The following is a 22,085-nucleotide window of genomic DNA, read 5'->3' on the forward strand; positions in this document are numbered from 1 at the left end:
TCATTCAGTCAGTTCATCACTCGCTCTCGACGCGAGCAGACGCATCGTTTACCCGCTCCACAACCGTGTTTTAGTTATCTAAAACGTGGTTTTCTGAATTAAAATGTGTTAAATATTTATTTTTAATTATATTTCAGTGATTTTTTGTGTAAATGTAAAAGTGAAAGTGTTTGTTTTGGTTTAAAATATCAAAACACATGTTCCATTGATAAAGTTTACGTGACGCGGTTTAGTGTGAACCTTGTGTGAGTAACCATTTGTTTATTCTTACCGCATAGTTATTTTGTATGGTTTCAAAGTTAACTGTATTGTGTTTTGTAAAGAATTCATATTGGTTATGAGTTATTTGATGATTTTGTGTGACACAAAACATGGTTGTTTTTACCTGAATCGGTGGGTAGAGGTTTATTTATATGCACCCTCTTTTCGCCAGTTAACATGCCATTGTAACAATATTTTGTAAGACTTTTTTATGGAATAAGCCGGTAAACGAGCAGACGGATCACCTGATGGTAAGCAATCGACGCCGCCTATGGACATTTGAAACACCAGAGACTTTACCAGTGCGTTGCCGGGTTTTGGCCTTTTGGGGGTTAAAAAGTTAAAGGTTGTGGGAAGCGGGGATTGGAAAGATTGAGAAGGGACCCCGGGTAATGGGGCCTTCGGTAACCTCACTCACACAACGCAAGCGTTGTTTCACGTCTGTGATGCCGTGGTATCACTCCGGTCGTGCTGACCCATTCGTGCCGAAGCATGGCTCTTCCACACTTAAACCCACAAAGACATATTAAGTTTTGTTATATTTTTTAATGTTTTTGTAGGGATATACAGAGTTAACAAAGTGGAAATTAGTCGTTATCGAGTTTTTTTCGCATTCAAGGATGATGCAACGAGTACTGTGCTGTTTCTAATGTGTCGATAACTAAGTAACACGTTACTATAAGTTACTAAATCGATTACCTGTTTGTACAGCATGTTGTTACTAATCAATTGATGACATTGAAATAAAGTAATTAGCTACTTCAAAATTGAATATTGAATAGATATCTTTGAAATAAATAGTGATTAGGGTATTCTACGAACAATACTGCCTTTAATACATGTTTTAGCTATTTTACAATATGTATGCAATGCACCTATGTTTAAATTCCACTTAACAATCTCTGGGTAGATTTCATTACAATTTTGTATTATAATTATACATTCCTTAACCGGCCGATATGTAAGGCAACAATAGAAAACACATTGTGTCTACCGGATTTATATTAAGAAATTACCTAGTGGAATGATATTATTTCGTCAAAAAAAATGCCAAAGGACTCCAGGGTCACTGTCACGGTCTCTAATTTGAAATTACGGTGGTATTGGCTGTTTATTATCTCATTTCTTATAGACACTGGAAGCAATGAATGATGATCTCTTGTATACTAATTACAGTTAAATTAAGATTTATTTCAAAGTCAACAGTTCATAAAACAATTAACGACATTATTAGACTATTAGTTCAACAAAACCGTGTTGTTTTGTCAATCGATATCTTAATGAATGGGAGCAAAGTTATTTAACTGAACTAGATCATTAAAGGTAATTATTAAATTTTATTGTCAAATGATTATGATTATCTTGTCTGGCAGTTTAACACTTTCGAAAATTCTTAGTATTTATAATTATAATAGTACAATTCCATTAATTTATTTAAAATTCTCTAAAATTACATTTTTAAATATTACTTATAAAATACAAAATAAAATAACATTTAAAAATATAAAAATAGGAGCCGACCAGTAGCGGGAGCATGGTCCAAGCTACCGGTGGTTAGGGCTCCAGAGACAAAAACCTCCTCACAATACGTGCCGTTTCGAGGAGTACTGCCTTCTGCATCAGGCCCTTGATCTATTCGCCTATCGCCAGCCTCCTTAAGGTAGATTGTTGATGCTGTTGGGTATTAAACTTAATCAGGCCGACACTACTATTGGTTCAATCGATAGCCGAAGTTTCGTTTAATTTTCAGGCGTAGGTTATTATTGATTTACTAATGAAATTCCTTATAATGGACGTTTTATTTTTAATTTCAAGTCAAAACCTATTTATTGATCATCATTTCATTTGTTCATTTTTGTTCCCAAAGGTTCTGCAATCCGATGGAATTGTAGTACAAAATTTGCGATATGTTTCGGACGAAACTTCGTTTTTCGTGCGACCTTAGATCAGGTCGTCTGTCCACCTTGTGGGTTCACGGACTACACTGCCCTTAACAGTACGCGGTCTCCCCTTGAAAATAAGGTGTTAGTTTGAAATTCTACTTACCCTTTTAACGTATAATAGTCACAATATTATGGATAGTAATCTTGACAAATGAACTCGAACGTCAATTCCTAATTCATAAGTGTCATTATCATAGTAATACTCGATTACAACAATAGATCATTTCAATACATTGTTTCAAGCAACAGACAAGCGATATTCAACCTTAACAGCATTCGGTTAAAGATGTGAATATTATGATTTGATGACTGCTTATCTCAAAACGTGATTGAAGGATGTAGGTTACTAGAAATACGCATTCACTGATAGTGGGGTTAATGACCTCCTAATAGTACTTAATGAATGTAAAGTTAGTTTGTATGTATGTTTGATACTCTCCTAATGTATGGGTTCAAGGAAAACGCTCATTTACCATTCCCCGATTAGACATTCACGTTTGAGAGCCATGCTTCGGCACGAATGGGCTGGCTCGACCGGCTACCATGGCCACACAGAAAGTCGGCATGAAATACCACTGGCGTTGTGTTTCGTCGTGAGTGAGGTTTTTGAATTCAATCAGCTCCCTCCCAACTCCCAATCTTCCCAATCCCCGATTCCCCAACAACTTAAATTCCTAACCCCCAAAAGGTTGGTAAAGCACTTGTAACGCCTCAGGTGTTTCGAGTGTCCATGCGCGGCGACGATTGCTTACCATCAGGTGATCCGATTGCTCGTTTACGCCGACGACGTTTTAAAGGCCGCCAACGCACTTGTAGCTCGATGTTGCAGACGTCCATGGACAACACAGATTGCTAACCTAACCTATGAAAACGCAATATTTTACTATCTTACCTACTTTTTAAACTTGATTTTATTCATGACTTAGGCTCATAACATGTAGTTAAAGTTACATGATGAATACTGTATTTTGAATAATGATTAACATACATACAAGCCGAGTTTGAGCCGACTCGATACCGAAGTTTTGCATAAGCCAAGGTCGAGTCGGCTGATGTTGACGCTCCCATCGGGCGAATGGGGTCAGGGTCACTTTGTCACTTTTTTATTTTTATTTTGGGGTTAGTATCGTTGTCTGCCTGTTTGTTTTGGGTAAATATTGTTTTCAATGTGTCTTCATTAGGGTAGATGTTGTTTAAGGATCTATCGATATTTTATCATATTAATCAGGGACGTAGCTAGCTAGCTATTTGCGTATGCTATGTAGCTGTGCGAGGAAGACGAGCAGCTCGAGTATGCGATGTATCGATAGTAGGGAAGCCATCCATAGCACGCATATTTATACTTATATGAGACCGTTTCCACCAGTGCTAAGCTATGTGTACCAATGAATATTATTATGATTGGTGGATGCCAAAACGCATCTACACCAACGTAGCATAGTACCTACATCTCTGGTGGAAAAGCAGCCGAAGGGGTCAAATATGACTGCGATTTCATGCTTACCTAATATATTTGTAATGTATTGAAGGATGATATTTTAAAAATGAAACCTTAATGATCGTTTCGACATGTTTCAAAAAAGTCTTAAGAATAACTTGTTCTGGTCCATCAATTCATTTTACAAAGAATGTGACAGGATACCCACGTGAATGTTCCAGGAAATTGTGTCTTAATAGTTAAGAAATAAAAGCTATTATTATCAAACAGCACCAATTGCTTTATCAATATTTTATGGATACCATGGATACTATAACGTCGGTTACACAATAGAACGCCAGGTATTTAATAGCTGTGTGTATTGTTTGGTAGATAAAACATTTTATGGGATAAAATATCTTTCTTGAAAGATAAATCTCACTGACCATTTAACCGAGGTTTCTTTCAAACTTTTTAATACAATTATTATTTAACTAGCTTCTGTCAGCGGCTTTGCTCGCGTTTCTGTGGAATAAAAAACCAAGTCAGTCTAATATCCTATCACCCAAATCAGCTCTGACCGACTGCGACTGAGGGACAAGCGGGTGTTGGGTTAGATTCCCGGGTTAAGCAATTTATTACTGAGTTTTTTTTAGCAAAGTATTACTGTTTTTTTTCGGTTTTTCAAAAATTTCTTATTAGTAGCACGGAGTCTGGAATTGTGCCCAGTATATGGCAATAGGCTCACCCCCTATTACATGGGACTTATAAAACAAATGGTGAAAAGTGAGTGTATGTTGTATAGCGGCATTACGTGCCGTTATGTGCACCTCTGCCTACCCCTTCGGGAATAAAAGGCGTGACGTTGATATTGATGTTAAATGTAAAAAAAAAACAAGATAAGAATCGCAACGACTTTGAACCTGAATGACTTCAGTTTTCCTTGTTGTCTAAGCCTTCCGACACATTAGCTACACAATACGTAATAAAACATTTGATTTCTTTACATAAAGATAAGAAGTATGTTGACATTTAGATAAAAAAATAACTAACTATACACATATAAGTGGCAATTTATGCTCTAGTACATACATACATAAGTACGTATATAACTCACGACTACTACGATCTTTACATGCTTACTTGTTTAGCTTCCATTTCAATTACATTCAAGCGTTTTTTATATACTTGAAATTGCTCGAGAATAATTCTAATACTTGTTCAAGAATGGGACGACTCCTGGGGCGATACGGCCTCACAGAACAAGAAAGATTGTATAGTGTGGGAGAGCCATTAATGATACCACACCGAAAAACAACGCTTGCGTTCTTTTTCGTTGTGTGAGTGAAGTTACTAAAGGCCCAGTTACCCCTCTTCCTAATCCCCCGATTCTAAAACAACCTTCCTAATCCCTAGGAGGTCGATAACGCAACTTGTAATTGTACTTGTACGCCCCTGGTGTTTTGGATGTCCATAGGCGACGGCGATTGCTTACCATCAGGCGATACGTCTAATAGTTTACCGTATTAAACAATAAAAAAAATGTAGTAGTAGTTGCAGTAGTAATGTTTCGCCGTGTGAATGAGGGGAACAGAGGCTCAATCCAAAAGGCTAGCAATTCTTCTACCATTCCTTTTCGTGAATCATAGGTACCCCATGGGCACCGCTAATTACTTACCATTAGGTCAGAGGACCATTCGATTACCCCTATCTTTATCTTTATATATATAATTCTTCTGTAAGTGTGTATGTCACTGAACTTCTCTTAAACGACTGGACCGATTTTGATGAAATTTTTTGTGTGTGTTCAAGGGGATCTGAGAATGGTTTAGATTCACAATTTTGTCCGCTGGACAATGATTTTTTGATATTTTTTTAATTTATCAGTAGTTGTTGATTTTGGAATGTTTTACATTGAATCCGACAGACGGCGCTACCATTGCAGTGTCAAATATGAATGACGTTAGATATTGTCATAACATTTGAATAACAATTTTCATCAAAAAGGTCCAGAATGTTTTAGCTTATTAAAAAAAGTTTAAAATTTTCAAATTAAAGACGTGTAGACAGGACAACGTCTGTCGGGTTCGCTAGTTCTATATAAAATTTCAAAACGGAGATGATATTTAAGGATCAACTTTAATCGATACAAATCTAATCACTACAATCCGTATCAATTAAGGATTACATTTATGACATAAGAAGTTACATTATCCTCAAATGCGTCAATGGCTACATCATCACAATAAATACATAGAACTCAATAAATAATCAGACGATGCATAAAGATAATATTTTACGCATTTACGTACGCGTGTAGATAAAAACTTATAGGTTATGTAATGTAAGTTTGTACATAAATTACTTGAGTATCACTGCAGTTCTCCTTAACGGCTTGATTGATATTGATAAAAGGTTTTTTCATGAGTGTTTAGGTTGTATTAGAGTTTAATATTACCGATGGTCTAGGTATTCGAAATATTCGAAGTGAGCTTGATCGCGATCCGCCATGTCATTGATTGTGAGAATAATCTCGACCAATAACGGGACGGGACGAGACGAGAATGCGAACAAGCTCACTTCGAATGCTTCGAATTGACAATTACAAAATAGCCGAACAGATTTCGATGAAAATCTCGCAGTATATTAACAAATTTTCTTCTTCAACAGATTTACAACCACCAATCAACACACAAACACTGACGCGAGAGAAGAGTGATGAACCAATAAGAGACGGGACATAGAAAACAAAAGAAGACAAAATGTCTAACAATATGACAGACAGACTGAAGTACCAGGAGGATGAGGATGCTGAGAGTGCGGAGAAACTGAACCCCACAGTGGAACGGACATTTGAAGATGCATTTGAACAAACAGGTATGTGGCAGCACTTCAACGTATACTAAGAAGCAATGAGGGCTACCCAAAGAGAATAATAATTTTTAAGGGCTACAAGGCCACTAATTTTGTGCTCAACGGCGTCAAACTTAAGGTAAGTGTCCACAGGCCCGCATCGTACGCATCGGACGGGTCGCATCAAACGGATTAATTTTTCAGACTGCCGAAGCGAGTATTAGCAATCGGATTGCCGATGCCACTTTCACTCGGATTTTTGGCATCGGCATTCCGGATGACGTCGGTACGCATTGCTTTAGGAATTTCCGATGAGCGGTCCGTACGATGCGTGTGAGTTTTTACGCAAGACAAACTAAAATCCGTTGCATGCAATGCGTCCGATGCGTACGATGCCGGCCTGTGGACGCTTACCTTAACAGACAATATTTTATGACAGCTACAATGATTGGACGATTTTTTTTTTATTTAATGCTTCTTAAACAAATCAAACCTCATACTTGCCAGTCACAAAATTAAATAGGACCTTGAAAATAAGCGCCATCTGGTGGGTACAAGTACTAAACGTTAGTGCTTATTACTGTTGTGACTAGTATTTCTACTACCTTTGACATTTAAAAAAGACTAAGTTTACAGCTCATGGGATTTTCTGTTCTATTTCTTGGACATAAGAATGAAGTTACTGCAAAAATATGTTTGCAAATATAAGTAATGTTTGCTGCAGCTGTTGTCACTTTTATCATAAAGTGATTAGAGTTCAAAATGTCTTGATATAATTGTATATTAAGAATGAAATAGGTTGTAGGTACATCAATATGTGGTTCGAATGTGGTTTAAGGTCGTGTTCCATTCACACTATTTAGTATTTAGTTTCGCCAATTATTATCGCTTGTAAATGCCGTTTATATGCGGTTTGCTTGTTTTCATGTTCTCATTAATGAGGGCCAAATCAACCAAACAGGTTGCGGTGCAATTGCCGATGGTCCAAAAATTTATTTCCATACATGTACAGGAGACCTAGTTGTAATAACTACACATCCAAGCAAGCACACAGCGCAGCCAGGTATATAGATATTCTTAAATGTGTGTCCTCCTTCGCTATTCCTGGTTCAATTAATTTGACAGGTTGGTTGAAGCTAGTTATGCTCATTCGATAAGAGGCGATTTTTTTTTCGCGTAATCGAGTAATTTGGAATGTATAGAGTAAAATTTCCATTAAATAATCTATCACTAAAGATAGGATCGCACCCAATACTCTCGGGCTCTCTTTTTAATTTTCAACAACGTGTCAGGCCACTGTTGGACTAGGCCTCTAAGTTCTCCTCTTCCAAAGGGGGTATGCCATAATCTCCTTGCTTGACAGGCGAATTGGAAACAGCCAGAGAGCGCTGCTATCCGGTCTTTGCCAAATCTGCAGAATATCGAATTTTACGATACCTATGCAAGTGACAAAATACTATTTTTTGAAAAGGAACTGCCTTCGTATTTCTAAACCACCTCCTTATTTTTATGTCAAGTATCCCTAAACCCTTCTCCTAAGTCAAAACGCGAGATAATCGCGCACAAACCTACATACATACATTCATACAAGCTAAACTGAGAGCCTCCCATTTTTTCAGTCGGTTAATAAAATGTATTCTTCTCTATCGTCATGACACATCTCATGTACCCAATACCTGAAGTATTTTCTTAACTTCCCCAGGACACGGCAGACTGAACCACCTGGTGTTGTTCACCAGCGGTCTGATAATGCTGAACGTCTCCATGGAGTCCGTCGGCATGAGCTACGCCATCACAGCGGCCGAGTGCGAGCTGCAGCTCACCAGCAAAGACAAGGGGCTGGTTAATGCTGCTGCTTTTATTGGTAAGATTAAAAGTGTACCTACTATAGGTTCTATGGTGCTAAGGCTCGGTGTGGGGCAATATGCTCTTCTGTTATCGTAAAGGAACTAGAAGGTGGTGTTCTAATTGAATAAGTACGAACCGACCAACACAGCGATTAGACTGTCGAGCGATAAATTGATAGAAGAGGTTGGAAATAAAAAATCTAAGTAAAGGGGAATGCAACTTTATATGAGACTTGGGGATTTTCTCCAAATCATTAAGTATTCCAGGTACTCAATATCTATTAGAAAAAAACCAGTAGGACAAGCGGACTCGGGGCTGCGGACTGCCTAGCGGGTTAAGGCAGGAGTAGGAACGGGGTGCTTTTTAGTCAGTAAAAGTCTAACACACCCTCTCGCTCCACTCAAGGAAGGAGAAGTCGTAGCATAATAATATTACAATAACGAACTTATTCATTTAACAACATTTATTGTGAATCTGATTGAAAAAGAGTATATGGAGCCTACCTATGGAGTTCCTTGCTCGTTCTTCTCCATAGGAATCTACACTTTGGAACGAGCAAATACACTAACTGACAGTCAGACATTTTTAATATTAGGTATTATATTTGCTTTGACGTTCAAAAGTGTCTTTCTGGTCTATTTGAAATAAAATATGTCTGGCGAACACACGAAATACATAATCACCAACACTGACACTCTGTCATAAGTAATTAATACAGACGTAATACCAAATATTTGCATATTTTTGACGCATTAAGATAATTGCAATGTACGCACTACCATACTGATTCATATCAATAGTAGGTACTTATATACATAGTTAAATACAGGATACATTGTAAAGATATAACTGTCTGTCTGCGATAAAATCGTTGAAAAAGATTAGCTATCGTTACTGGTTCTAACTAACTGACATACCAGTTTGGGTATCGATGTCAATAAACTGATATATCATAATAATAGAGGTGATAAACATACTTTTAATGAGACTACTATGATGGATTGGTGATAAAATACACGTGGATGTTTTGTGATTAGGTTTTATAGGAAAGAAGATTGAGAGAGTAATTTTTGCGAAACATAAAAATGGATGGGAATTCCGTGTTTAATGGAATTAGTTAATTTTCGACACCAATAACTTTATAAGTTTTTAAACTGGCATGGTCACTAACACTATCATTAGAACTTGAGATGGGATATTTACCATGTTTATTTATGTCTATAAGTTTCCGATATTTCGGCACTGTTGCAAGCGCCATGATATGAAATATCCCGCCTAAAGTTCTAATGATAGTACCAATAACTTTTTTAATTATAATTTTTTTAAATTAAGCCGACTCTAGGTTTAAGTTTAACAAACTTGTAACTGTGACTACCGTACGTCTTTTCTGTCTCACCTTATGCTGTTCATCTGCATTCGAATACATTATCAACCAATGTGGAATTGAGTGTCTTGCTCGTTCTTCTCCATTCCAAGCTACACTTTGGAACGAGCACGTAGACATTACTGACAGACAGACCGACGGACAATTCAATTTGACGTTTCAGAAGTGCCTAATTTAAGATTAATTGAAATAAATGTTTTGGCTTTGACAAAACTTTTTTCATACTTTTATTTCTATCACCGCAGGTATAATCAGCACCTCCTTCCTATGGGGTTACCTGGGAGACAGGATCGGTCGCCGTGCGGTGATGCTGCCAGCCATCCTTCTGTCTGCTGTCTTCTCCATCATATCCTCGTTTGCTACCAACGTCTGGATGCTCCTGGTCTTCAGATTCCTCACTGGATGCTTGTAAGTAGAAGACTTGTTTGTTTTTCTGTTATTGTACCTTAACCGACTTCATAAAAAAGGGATTCTCAGTTTGAGCTGTATGTATATTTGTACCTATGTACGCGATTATCTCGTATTTGGCTGAACCGATTTTGAGCATAGTATTTTTCAGACTTAGGAGAAGGTTTTAGGTATATTACCCGACTTAAAAAAAATGGAGGTCCGCACTTTAACTTTTGAAGGCGGTTCCCTAATTTTTAAGTTTAATTGTTGGTAAGTAGTATGTGGTTTAAGACCATTAAGATTTAATTGACTCATCGAAGCAAACCTTGATCGTTCTATGGTCTCAATACCGAAAGCGTTAAAAATATATGTTTTTAATTTAATATGATAATTGAAACGCTAAACTAGAAAAATGGCCAATAATATGACGTTGAAAATGAAATTATTTTGGATTTCAAATGCGTTATACTTTAAATTAAAAATACATAGAACTGTGCATCATAAGTAGAAGACACAGTGACTTAAGATGCGCCGGCTTGTTGCTCGTAATACATAGTATTTGTGTTATCTATCACGACTAGTATGTAAAAAGTCATTTACCTATTACCTAGACGTTGTAAAAACGTCACTTGTGATAATAATATATTATATTTTATACGTCTTCATTATGTGTAGGTACAGTGGAGGACAGATCCGCCTGATCATTTTAAAATATATAAAGGGTTTTTCAACAAGAACTTTGTTTTTAATTAGAACAACACCAAGAACGTGGCAGTTTTTGACATTTAATTTTTGGCGGTATTCGTAGTAGGTGCTTTGGCAATTGCTACAATGAATTCAATTTCGCTCAAAAATTGCATTAAAATAATTCAAATTCACTATGAAAATGGTCGTTCTGTTAAAGTTACATTTCGTAAAATTCGTGATATTTTCGGGCAACATAATCGTCCTTCTGAGATCGCTATCAAGAATTTGGTCGCGAAATTTGAGTCGACAGGCTCGGTACAAAATGTGCCAACACCAACACGTGTTCGACCGGGTCGTTCAACAGAAAACATCGCTGCCGTGAGCCACAGTATTGAAGAAGATCAAAAGTTATCAATTTCACGACGTTCTCAACAATTGGGGTTATCCAAAAGCACAACATGGCGAATTTTGCGAAAGGATTTAGCTTTGAAGCCTTACAAGATTCAACTGGTGCAGGAATTGAAGCTGACCGACCATTCAAATCGCCGTAGATTTGCTCAGAACAACCTGCTGGTTTTTCTCAAAAAAACATTTTTTCAGACGAAGCACATTTTCATTTGTCAATAGGCAAAATTGCCGCATTTGGGCTTCTGAATATCCTAAAGCAATTATTGAGAAGCCTTTGCATGCTCAACGTGTCACTGTGTCGTGTGCTATGTGGTCTGGAGGTGTTATTTTTAGGAAAGTAATTAAAAAATTTGATGAAAGAATCAACATCTGTCAGCTTGGTCCTGGTGGACATTTTGTTAGATATCATTTTACATTCATAATTGCCAAACTTTTCTCTTTTTAATACAATATTTTTTTTTTCATTTTCCACCAAATTCTTAATTTTATTTTGTTTTGAAAAACAAAGTTCTTGTTGAAATACCCTGTATTATTGGTTGAATTCTGCTAAACATGAAGCCATGTCCCATAAATGTCTCAACTAACTACTACCGACATCTAACGACTAACAATACGTAGATCGAATGAATCAAAGATTAGGAGTGAGAGGAAATTCTACATATAAAATGCACCTAGAAGTGACGTCACACGATATTTCAAATCGATATTTTTTCGAAAGTATTTGTTTCTGTAAGAAAATAAAAAATACGTGTCTAATATTTTAAAATAATCTACAACACGGACATTAAAATAAAAATAAATCATCTACCCTATTGTGAAGATATTATTATTTTTTTGTCTACAGCATCCCATTAAAAGGATGGCGTATATTTGTTGCTATGGAAACAAAAGCGAAGTTGTAATGTTTAACTATAAACATCGATTAATTCCAATATCGTATTATGATGACCTTAATAAATTAGATTATAAACTTAGTAATTAGTTACTAATCAAATTAAGCAACATTTTAATCGTAAACTGTAAACTAATGCGATTAGCAACATTTTGTTTAAATAGTTAAACTTACTATGTAGTATGTAGGTTAGTGAACTAGGTTTAATATAGTAATAACATGATAATTTATTTTATTAATTAATTGTTTGTTGTCACGCCTTTTATCCCAAAAGGGGTAGGCAGAGGTGCACATATGTAATGAGCAATAACGTGATTTTCGTGATGAGCAATGTATTTCTGAGTGTGCGTTTTTTATTGTTTTGTTCAGTAATATGAATAGGACCGTCCGTAGAGGGCGTCCGAGACGGACATATAGATACCAGATTGGCGATATATTAAATAAAGGCTAAATTAGCCTTAAACGACGAGCTTGCATGAAAAGTTGATGAAGCGAAAGAGGTATGTCAGATTCGTAGCAATTGGCGTTCCATAGTCTCCGCCTTCCCCCATGGGAGACAGACGTGAGGTTATATCTGTACATCTTATTCAGTAATAGTGCGATAGCAAATATACATCCAAAGTTTCTCAATTTTTAATTTAAAAGACTTGGAAAAGACGTAGACGAGATAAAAATATTTTAATCAGATATTTAATCTATTAATAATACGCTAATACATGAGCATGTCAATAATAAATCAGCTTATTTATGTTAATCCGAAATAGTTTCCAAATGAACCGGTTTGAAGATATCAGTTTCGCGGTCAAATTGCAACCAGTTTTGTTCAAGTGCATATTTTTATCTTGTATATCTAAAAGGTCACCGACCTTGCTTAACTTTCATGTGTTAAGGTAGGTCAATGCTTTTGGCGAGACTATAATAAGAATGAACTGGTATGTTTTTGTATCTATTAATTTAGTGTCTATGTTTTTCAACTCAACAACAGCCCATGAAAATCTTCTACTGGAGTATAAGCCGTTCCTAAATAAGAGGATAGCATAACAGACAAGTAGATGGATCACCTGGTGGTAAAGCAATCGGTGCCACTCATGGACACCCGTTACAGAAGAACAGTTATACATGCATTGCTGGTATTGAAGGGATTTTCAGATTTCTTGGGGCTTTAGTTTGCCAGCCCTAAATGTAGAATGCCTCAATTTTATATTCTATACGAATATATAAAGCTGAAGAGTTTGTATGTTTGAACGCGCTAATCTCAGGAACTAGGTACTGGGCCGATTTGAATAATTCTTTTTGCGTTGGGTATTCCATGTATCGAGGAAGGTTATAGGCTATATAACATTACGCTACAATCAAGCAAAACGAGTGAAACCGCGGGGAAGTAGCTAGTTATTTACAACACTAATTGAAACTCTGTATAATTACAGAATATCAGCATCCAGTGCGACAGTGTACGCGTACCTGGGTGAGATGCACGCCAACTCGAAGCGAGCTGCAGCCATAGCATGGAGCTCTGCCTTCATCTCCTTCTCTTTCATCATATTGCCAGGTACGTTCTCTTATTGGTATAGAAGACCAGCTTCTTTGTCTTGTTAGTTAAAGAATATTATAAGTCCATATCGTATTATATATTTTATAACGTCTATACAAAAGGTGGTTGGTGTCTTTTTTATATTCACTCAAACAGATTACTGCCTATACGTACTAAATTAACTAAAACAATGGTTTACTCGCGTAAATATATTGAGAAAAATTCTACTAGTTTGAGTGACAGAGGGACTCTTCATCATGAGAATGCAGTCGGCGATGTGATGCAGTGTACCGGATTTGACTCTGTGATTCGAAACCAGTAGAGCTTTTCTCAATATATTTATGTGAGAGAACTGTTGTTTTTAGTTAATTTAGTATAGCTCACGATAGTTATTATAAAAAATCTTGTTCTGTGATTAACCTCAAGACGACTTAAAAGTCATGTTAACGGCAACTAGTAATTATAATAACTTATGATAAATTATTGAAAGTCAAATAGTTATACTAATAATTTATAACTTACGATAAAATTAACCTAGATCTTATTTAGCCAAAATAGTGTTCAAAATATGATGTACCTAGGCAGATAAGGCTAAACTTGTTTAACACACTAGAATAATTTTATCTCGTTTAATACTTAGAGCTAACTTGAACTCCAAGTTATCTCAGAATGAACTATTAACTGTTATTACGTTAGTTAACTTAGCGATAACTTATTTAATTTACTTTCAATTATATTTTTATGTCAACAACTAAACTATTGATTGATGCAATTAAAAATATTTTGTTTACTTGCTATGATAAAATATTAGTAAAATTAAAATATATAACAGCTTTGTTTGTTCCGGAGCTGCAGAGTTTACCGGGGCTCTGGCTCGAAAACCAGGACTAGGAACGGGGTGGTTTTTAGTCAATAAGAGTCTGACACTCCCGCTCGCCTCGGCGGGAAAAGTAATAAGATGATTTTCTCCATTTTAAAAAAATAGCCATGTTTGTTGAGTTATGCCATAAAACGAAAACCACCCTCTAAAACTCCATTCTCTGATTCCAGGTCTAGCCTGGATAATAATTCCAGGAAAATGGTCATTCAGCTTCGCTTACATGGAGATAGTTCCATGGCGGGCCTTCGTCTGGTCATGGTGCGCTCCAGGGTTGGCTGCGGCAGTCATCCTGCTGTTCCTACCTGAAAGTCCTCGGTACCTCCTCGCTGCTAAGGGCCCTGATGCTGCCCTGCCAGTCCTGGCTATGATGTACGCCTGGAACAATAAAGGACAGACTATGGAAGATTTTCCTGTGAGTTTCAAAGTGGTTTGTTGATGTAACCTTTGGGTGGCGATAGTTTTAGGATTTTGCAATTTGAAATTAGTAGTTTTAAATAACACTTTCATGTCATTGATATTCACTTAGAATTATCATACTGTAAATGAATCCATACTAATATTATAAATGTATGTGTGTGTCTCTGTGCGTGTGTCTGCGAGTGTTAGTCTGTTCGTTTGTCGTGATTTTTTGAGGTATAGTAGATAGTTGAAGGCATAGTGCTTGAAGTAAACTGTAGAACATCAAGTTATGATTTGCTAGTGCTATTTATATCCATAAGTGAAATTAATTCAAACGCTTAGTTTACTTTTCTTATGAGAGTATCGGTGTATGTGTTTATTAGGAAAACCTCGTATTACCTAATCTATCCTATTATCAAACGGATGGGTCGTTCAATAGAGGCGCAGTAATCTGTTAATTACTTCATTAGAGGTCATAATTACATGTTCATTAACTGAGTAAATATAAACATTAGATTAAACAAGTAAATCCTAATCATAATCAACAACCCTTGACCGTGAGAGTTCAATGTTGAACGGTCGACCTCTGTTATATGCTCTACAATCGAGAGTTTTGAATCTCCTCGCTTGGCTGGAGGGTTTGGAGATTGCAGTTCCAAGGATCAGGTTTATCAGAGAGCGTTACTATCTATCTCTGTTATGTAGTCCCTTAGTCGGCTCTTTCAAGACTCGCAGATGAAGTAGGGGGCTATGATGATTGTTATGATTTACCAGAGATAGATAAGCTAATAGAAATTGAATCATTTTCTTACAATCCAGTCCTAAAAATATGGAACTAATATTAAACCCGGGTGGCCTAGTAGTTTAAGACGCGTACGCTTTTCGCTGCATGAGGGTTCGAAACCTACCAACACCAACTACCAAGACGACGTTTTCCAAGTCATATACTTTCTAAGATTACTTACACACCACTAACGGAACGGCGAAGGAAAACAACGTGAGGAAACCTGGGCTTATAATTTTGAAATCGCCAACAAGCGTGATGATTAATGCTCAAGTTGTCTTTGGGTCAGTGGGTAGCCTTAGGGGCGGATTTTGTGTAAGAAAAGGCCTTTGGTCAGCAGTGGCCACTTACAGGCAGTTGATGTGTGACGTATATATTAAACATGAACATTATAATTTCCAGGTGAAGCAGCTGATCACAGGCAGTGAGGAGGTGAAGGTGGGAGGGTTTGCAGGTGCCGTGAAGAATGTGGGGCTCATGTTCAAGGTCCCTCTATTAAGATGCGTGTTCATCTCACACATCTCTATGTTTGCTGTGTTCATGGTGTGAGTAGACTATGAATGTTCTGTTATTTTCTTTGTGTGTTTGAGTGTGCCTTCATTTTAAGAGCCCTGTGTCTATAATGAAGGCGTAACAGTTTCCTATATGGTGCGCAATGTATTGATTTTGTTATCTGCAAGCAAGCCCGTAGGAGTAATTTTAAGTCAGTGATACCGGCCGAATTGAAAACCTCTCTTTTGTGGGAAGTCGGTAAAAAATGATAAATATTATGATACATACATGTCCCTAAGACGACGAAATACGAATGAGAATAATAATTCAATTAAAGTCTTCCCAGAATTAAACAGTTGATGTGGGTGTTATATAACGAAGGATTTTTGATGTTTCAGGTCGAGTGGTCTATACGTGTGGGTCCCTGACATATTGAACAGTATTTTGAGAAGTAATACCAACAAGAGTATCACGATATGCCAGATTATACATGACAAATTCGTAAATGCAAGCGTAAGTACAACAAAAAATGTTTTATTACAAGTTTATTTCGATCTCCTTCGACCTAGTCTCGTTAGCAATGCGTGCTGAAAGATTTGACGCATTTAATGTGCTGATTAAACATAGGAACTAATGATATTGATTAGAGTTATTGTAAAAAAAATATGATAAGGGCACGAAACAAGAGTCCGTGGAGAAATAATGTAAATAGAAATAAAACAAAAGTGCGCTAGTGACTGGCGGAGAAGTTTGTTCCACTATATGGTTAAAGAATAGTTACAACTACTGAAAGAATCCTACTGAAAAAATTAAGTTAGTATCAAAACCCAATTAAGAAAACACCTTCATAATTTTCATTGTCAATTCCAGATGCACAGTGAATCAGCAGCCTGCGAGTCGGAGGTGTCGGTGGCGGTGTTCCCGATCTCCATGTCCATGGGGGCCGTGTTCGCCCTCACGTACCTCGCCATCGGGTTCCTCATCAACAAAGTTGGCAAGAAAACGTTATACGGTAAGTTCTGTTCATGAAGCAAGTACAAAGAGGAGATGCCATAATGTGGTTGTGTACTATGACATAAAAAGTATCATGAATATAATTAAAATGTAATCGGCCCGCCCAAACAAATGATTAGTAAAAAGTTGTAGATAGGTTACAAGCGCTCATAAAGTACGCATATAATGTGTCCACATTACAATTGGCAACGTATTTGTAATATAGGACAGGATAATATTGCAGGTAGGTTATAAGCGCTCAGAAAGTAGCATTGAGAATGTAAATCATTGGCACATGTTTTTGTATGGGACCTCAATGCGGAAAATAGAGAGGGGCGTGGTTTGTAACATCCTTAGCTCGCCATTTGAAAATCCAGTTAAGACATCTTCAGGTAATCCTCGGGTACGATATTTTCTTTCACCACATACATTTTTTAGTTTTATTATGGTGCTAGGTAACTGGGTTCTTCTGTCGTTTGTCTTTATGGCCGTCTAAGGCTTAAAACAGTTTGTATTTTGCATTAAAAACAACGATGGCAGTGAGAACTATTCCTTTTCTTCTCCTTTGATTTATTTTGTTTCGGGATCTACGACATAAATATCCCTGGTTGCGCCGGACTTCATTGTTTCGAGTTTTTCATGATTTTATCTCCCGTTGATCCAGGTTTACAGGAATTTCAGCTGGTTTGGTAGGTTGTGGTGGGTCTATCCTAATGAAAGGAATTTAGTAGAGTCCCAACGTAATAGGAATTAAATCTTCTTCCCCTAAAAACTTAGCTATTTAAGTTTTTCCATAATCAGAATCATGAAACGCCGATTTTCAACCATTGATAATGGATTTTCTAAGACTCCCGTACTTCAGATCCACTGAAAAATATTTTTCCAACATTTTTCGCCCTATTTTCCTTCGTTTCTTTACGGTTTTAAGCTTTTTTAAAGTATTGCAACTTCTTACCGTTTTCAAAGCTGTCCAAATTGGCACTAAATTAACTATGTAAACGCATAGAAGTAGACACGGAATCATCACGCCTGTCCTCTACATAGACAGGCAGAGACAATAGAACTTCAAATTACACAAATATGTCATGATTTAATAACGTATTTATCAATAAAATGTTGATAAGTAACAAATATACAAGTACGTGCACGAGTTGTCCACGCGCTCGATAGATGGCGTTGTACAATTCCATAGATTTCCTGAATCGCGCTATGGTTTCGTTACACGCGTTTGGTTGGGCTCCGCGGTCGTGTATAGCAACTTAGGAGTCGAGAAATCGGCTACCCCTATGGGACTAATAACATAACTGGTATTTTTTGAATAAACTCGTAGCTGTCAAGCTGCTGAGTTTTATTATACTTGAAAATTTTGTATTAATTTTAAGACTTTAAATAATAATAGTTAGTACTAAAGTTGGACACTAGATGGCGTTCGCTGGAAAGTTAAAGAATGTTATTTTATTGAAGTAGAGTCGTTGAAAGGGAACTTATTTTCTATTTCTCTATCTCTATAGCAAATATAAAAATTATTTGTCCCATTAATGTCTTAAGTCTGGACAAAATAGACATGAATTCAATCTTGCAGACATATTATTACATTATGAGGAATTCCCATGAAGCTGAACGTTGGGGCTTAGGAATATTAAGTAGTAGGAAACTGAATATTCAACATTTATCATTAAGCCTCGTCATTTAATCCTCGAAAGGGTAGGCAGAAGTACACACAATGTAACCCTACTTTGTATAATAACTCACTTTTCACCAATAAGTAATGTTAAAAGTCCCACGTATGTATCATTCTCTATAGTGAAGCTAGCAAAGAAAATGTTGATAAGGTGTCTCTCAGTTTTCATTATTGATTTGAATTTTTGTCTACACACATAATATTTTTTTGTCTTTGCATTATTATTTTGTACCAATCATAATTTAACTTGTTAACTTGAAACATGAAAGTGTTATGCAAGTAAATGACAAGTTCACTCTGGATAATAGGATCTGTTACAATGTTTTAATTAAGATGAATAATTGTGAATGAGTCGTTGGAGTAAAAATATACATATATATAAAAAAAAACAATTAATTTTGTGTATATCCAGGTGGTATAATGTTTATCTGTGGCATCGCAACCATCGGAGCGGCGTTCGTGCCCGAGGGTATAGCGGCGACGGTGCTGCTCATCATCAGCCTGTGCTCAGGGTGTGCCGCCTCCATCCTGGCGGCTATTGCCGTCGATGTGTTCCCTACGCAGTTGAGGTTGGTAGTCTTGGAGATTGGAGGTGATGTGATGAAGGTGGAATTAATATATGGGATGATATTTTAAGTTCAGTTTAAACATTGGCTTTAAGATTTGTAAAAGTCTGTATTCTTCACATGAATAAGGCTAGCATGAAAAAAACATTTTTACATTAAATTTTTGGTACAACTGAGGCTATGTTTTTATATTGCGACGATAGTTTCCGTACTTTGGCTCTATCCATTGATTAATTTTAGAATTTTATTCTAAAATCATAAATGGAACTAACAAAACAAGTCAATTAAAAGTTGGCAACAGGGGAATCTTAACTTGAATTATAATTAAAGTAACTATACAAACTATATATAAACTTTAATTATTATAATTAACGTAATGTTGTTTACTTACACGATGTTTTCAATACAATATAGGACAGTAAATAAATTATTTATCGTCATTTTTCCACGTCCACAGGGCTATGGCGATGTGTGTGATGTACATGGTGGGCCGGACGGGTGCAGCCGTGGGCTCCAACTTCCTGGGAGCCACCCTGGACCTGCACTGCCACGAGGCCTTCGCAGCTTTCGGAGTCTTTACTGCTGGTAAGATTCAAATATTTTCGTCCTTTGTTTTGGTAGGGAGATAATTGGAAGTTGGTACTGGGTAAATGGCTGCTTTGCTACTTAATTTGATATGGATTTTTTTCCTGTACCCATAAGTAAGACGAGACGAGAGTGAGTTCAGCGCTTAGAACTCACTCTCGTTTCGATTAGGTACTTTAAAAACGTAAAGCAAACTCGTACTAAGTGTTCTCTTTTTTTTTATTATATCACACTAGGGTTTTGATAAAGAATAATTCTTTTGGAGAACCACATATTATTGTTCGAGGTAAGGGTGTGATATGCCCATGACAGAGCAAAAAGTCCTAGTGTTTTTCTGGGAACAAAATATTTACTGGTTAAGCTGCTTTGTGAAGACTAAGATTAGTTAATAAGATTATTTATAAAATAAAAGACTACTTGGAGGATAGTCAGGCTTGGGAATGAACTGCTATAATGTCCACACAGGTCTTGCTGACATGTTTGTAACATATAGTTACATTTTTTATACAATTTGACATAAACTTAATTTGACATTGTTTTATATTTTTTTCCTTTTATATTTTTATATTTCCTTTTAAAATTGTTAGTTTGAGGACCGTGTGAGACTTTTGCTAGTCATTTTATTTTTAGTAAATTATATTCTGACAGTTTGAGCATTTGTGTGGCCTACCCAAATGTTCTTTTGGTTGGTGTTGTTCGTCGGATCATTCAGCAACAGCCGTCAGCTGAGCTGATTGTAAACTGACACATGCGTGCTGCCATCTGAACAGGTCCGCTCAAACTGCTGTGGTTCTTTCCTCAAAAGACCACTACAGAATCAACTTGCACGGTTCTCCGACATCTTTAATTGATTTTGTCTGGACTTTAAAAGAGACTATGACCTCTGAGTTTGTTTCGGCATTTCTTCTCAGAGTAGTCGGATAGGAAATGCCGGCCTCATCTAGTTATTTAAGAGATTGACGTGTAAAAGTGTTATTTTATAACCTATTTGCAAAATAAATATCATTTATCATTTATCATTTATCATTTAAGTTTTTTTTTATAAAATTACAGCAGTTAAATGGTAGGAACCTACCTAATAATATTTGTCTTGTTCCAGGTTCGACAATTCTAATGATCTTCTGGCCAGATCCAAGGCAAGTGAGAGAACAACTGGAAGAGAAAGGATTCACATACTAATTCTATGACGTCATAGCGTAGTCATAGCATATATAGGTTTAGGTACCTAATTACCTAACATACAAGTTCCAAAAAGAGACTGATAGAAAGCTGATTATATTACAAGTTACAAAGCTATCGTAACATTTGTTACATTAATGAGGCATTTAGATGATTTATAATAGTAATAATTAATTGTAATTATTAGCATAACTAAATAAATTGATTTACATAATAAAATTATTATAAGCAAATCAATGATTGGTTTTATTTTCTAAACTTTGAGTACAGCGCCATCTATTGAAATTGTTTTGCATTAATGAAAGTACCTACACTTTGAAACTAGTGATGTGGTTTTACATAAAGATTTAGTAGATGGCGTTACTTGCACCTGTTCAGCAACATATGAGGAAAAATATGTACATGTATGATTTACCGTAGCGTTTCATGATATTTAAATACGGCTCCAACTTTGTAAGTAGTAGTTTGAACATGAATTACCTAATATTTATACTTTCGATAAATTTAGGATGATTAGCATTAGACGGTGCACTTAGAACATAATTATCTTTCATTTGGTCACCTAGAGGTAGGGCAATCAGCCGATTCTTTATCCCAAAATAATTACCCCCAAAAATATTTACCCCGAGTGTCAAAATCAAAACCAAAAGGGTACCCGAAAGGGTCAAAATAAGGTGACAAATGTTTTGTCATTATTTATCGATTTAGATAATGTTGATCCGTTAGTCGTTCATCAAAATCGCCGCCTGCGCAACCCGTTGACACGTTTTTGTCGCCCTTGTTAAGGGGTTGAAAAAAACTTAAGTGGAGAGTCGAGAAATTCTTCGTTGGCGCCAAGAACTGCGAAATAATGGACCGTGTGTAATGACCCTTTTGAGATAGACCATGTTAATATAAATAACATACAAAAAT

The 22,085-nt window shown here is 36.4% G+C and overlaps 1 protein-coding gene across 1 annotated transcript; it reads left to right on the forward strand.

The window, feature by feature from the left end:
- Window positions 1–21,410, forward strand: LOC118269967 (synaptic vesicle glycoprotein 2C). The gene is made up of 12 exons (XM_035585370.2): window positions 1–245; window positions 6,292–6,498; window positions 8,177–8,338; window positions 9,952–10,114; window positions 13,511–13,632; window positions 14,665–14,906; window positions 16,080–16,222; window positions 16,568–16,682; window positions 17,040–17,181; window positions 19,256–19,412; window positions 19,867–19,994; window positions 21,094–21,410. Exons 2-12 carry the CDS (start codon window positions 6,384–6,386, stop codon window positions 21,171–21,173), a joined length of 1,569 nt encoding a protein of 522 aa, XP_035441263.2. The 5' UTR covers window positions 1–245; window positions 6,292–6,383; the 3' UTR covers window positions 21,174–21,410.
- The last annotated feature ends 675 nt before the right edge of the window (window positions 21,411–22,085 follow it).

This window comes from Spodoptera frugiperda, chromosome 30 (assembly GCF_023101765.2).
Source record: "Spodoptera frugiperda isolate SF20-4 chromosome 30, AGI-APGP_CSIRO_Sfru_2.0, whole genome shotgun sequence".
NCBI lineage: Eukaryota > Metazoa > Arthropoda > Insecta > Lepidoptera > Noctuidae > Spodoptera > Spodoptera frugiperda.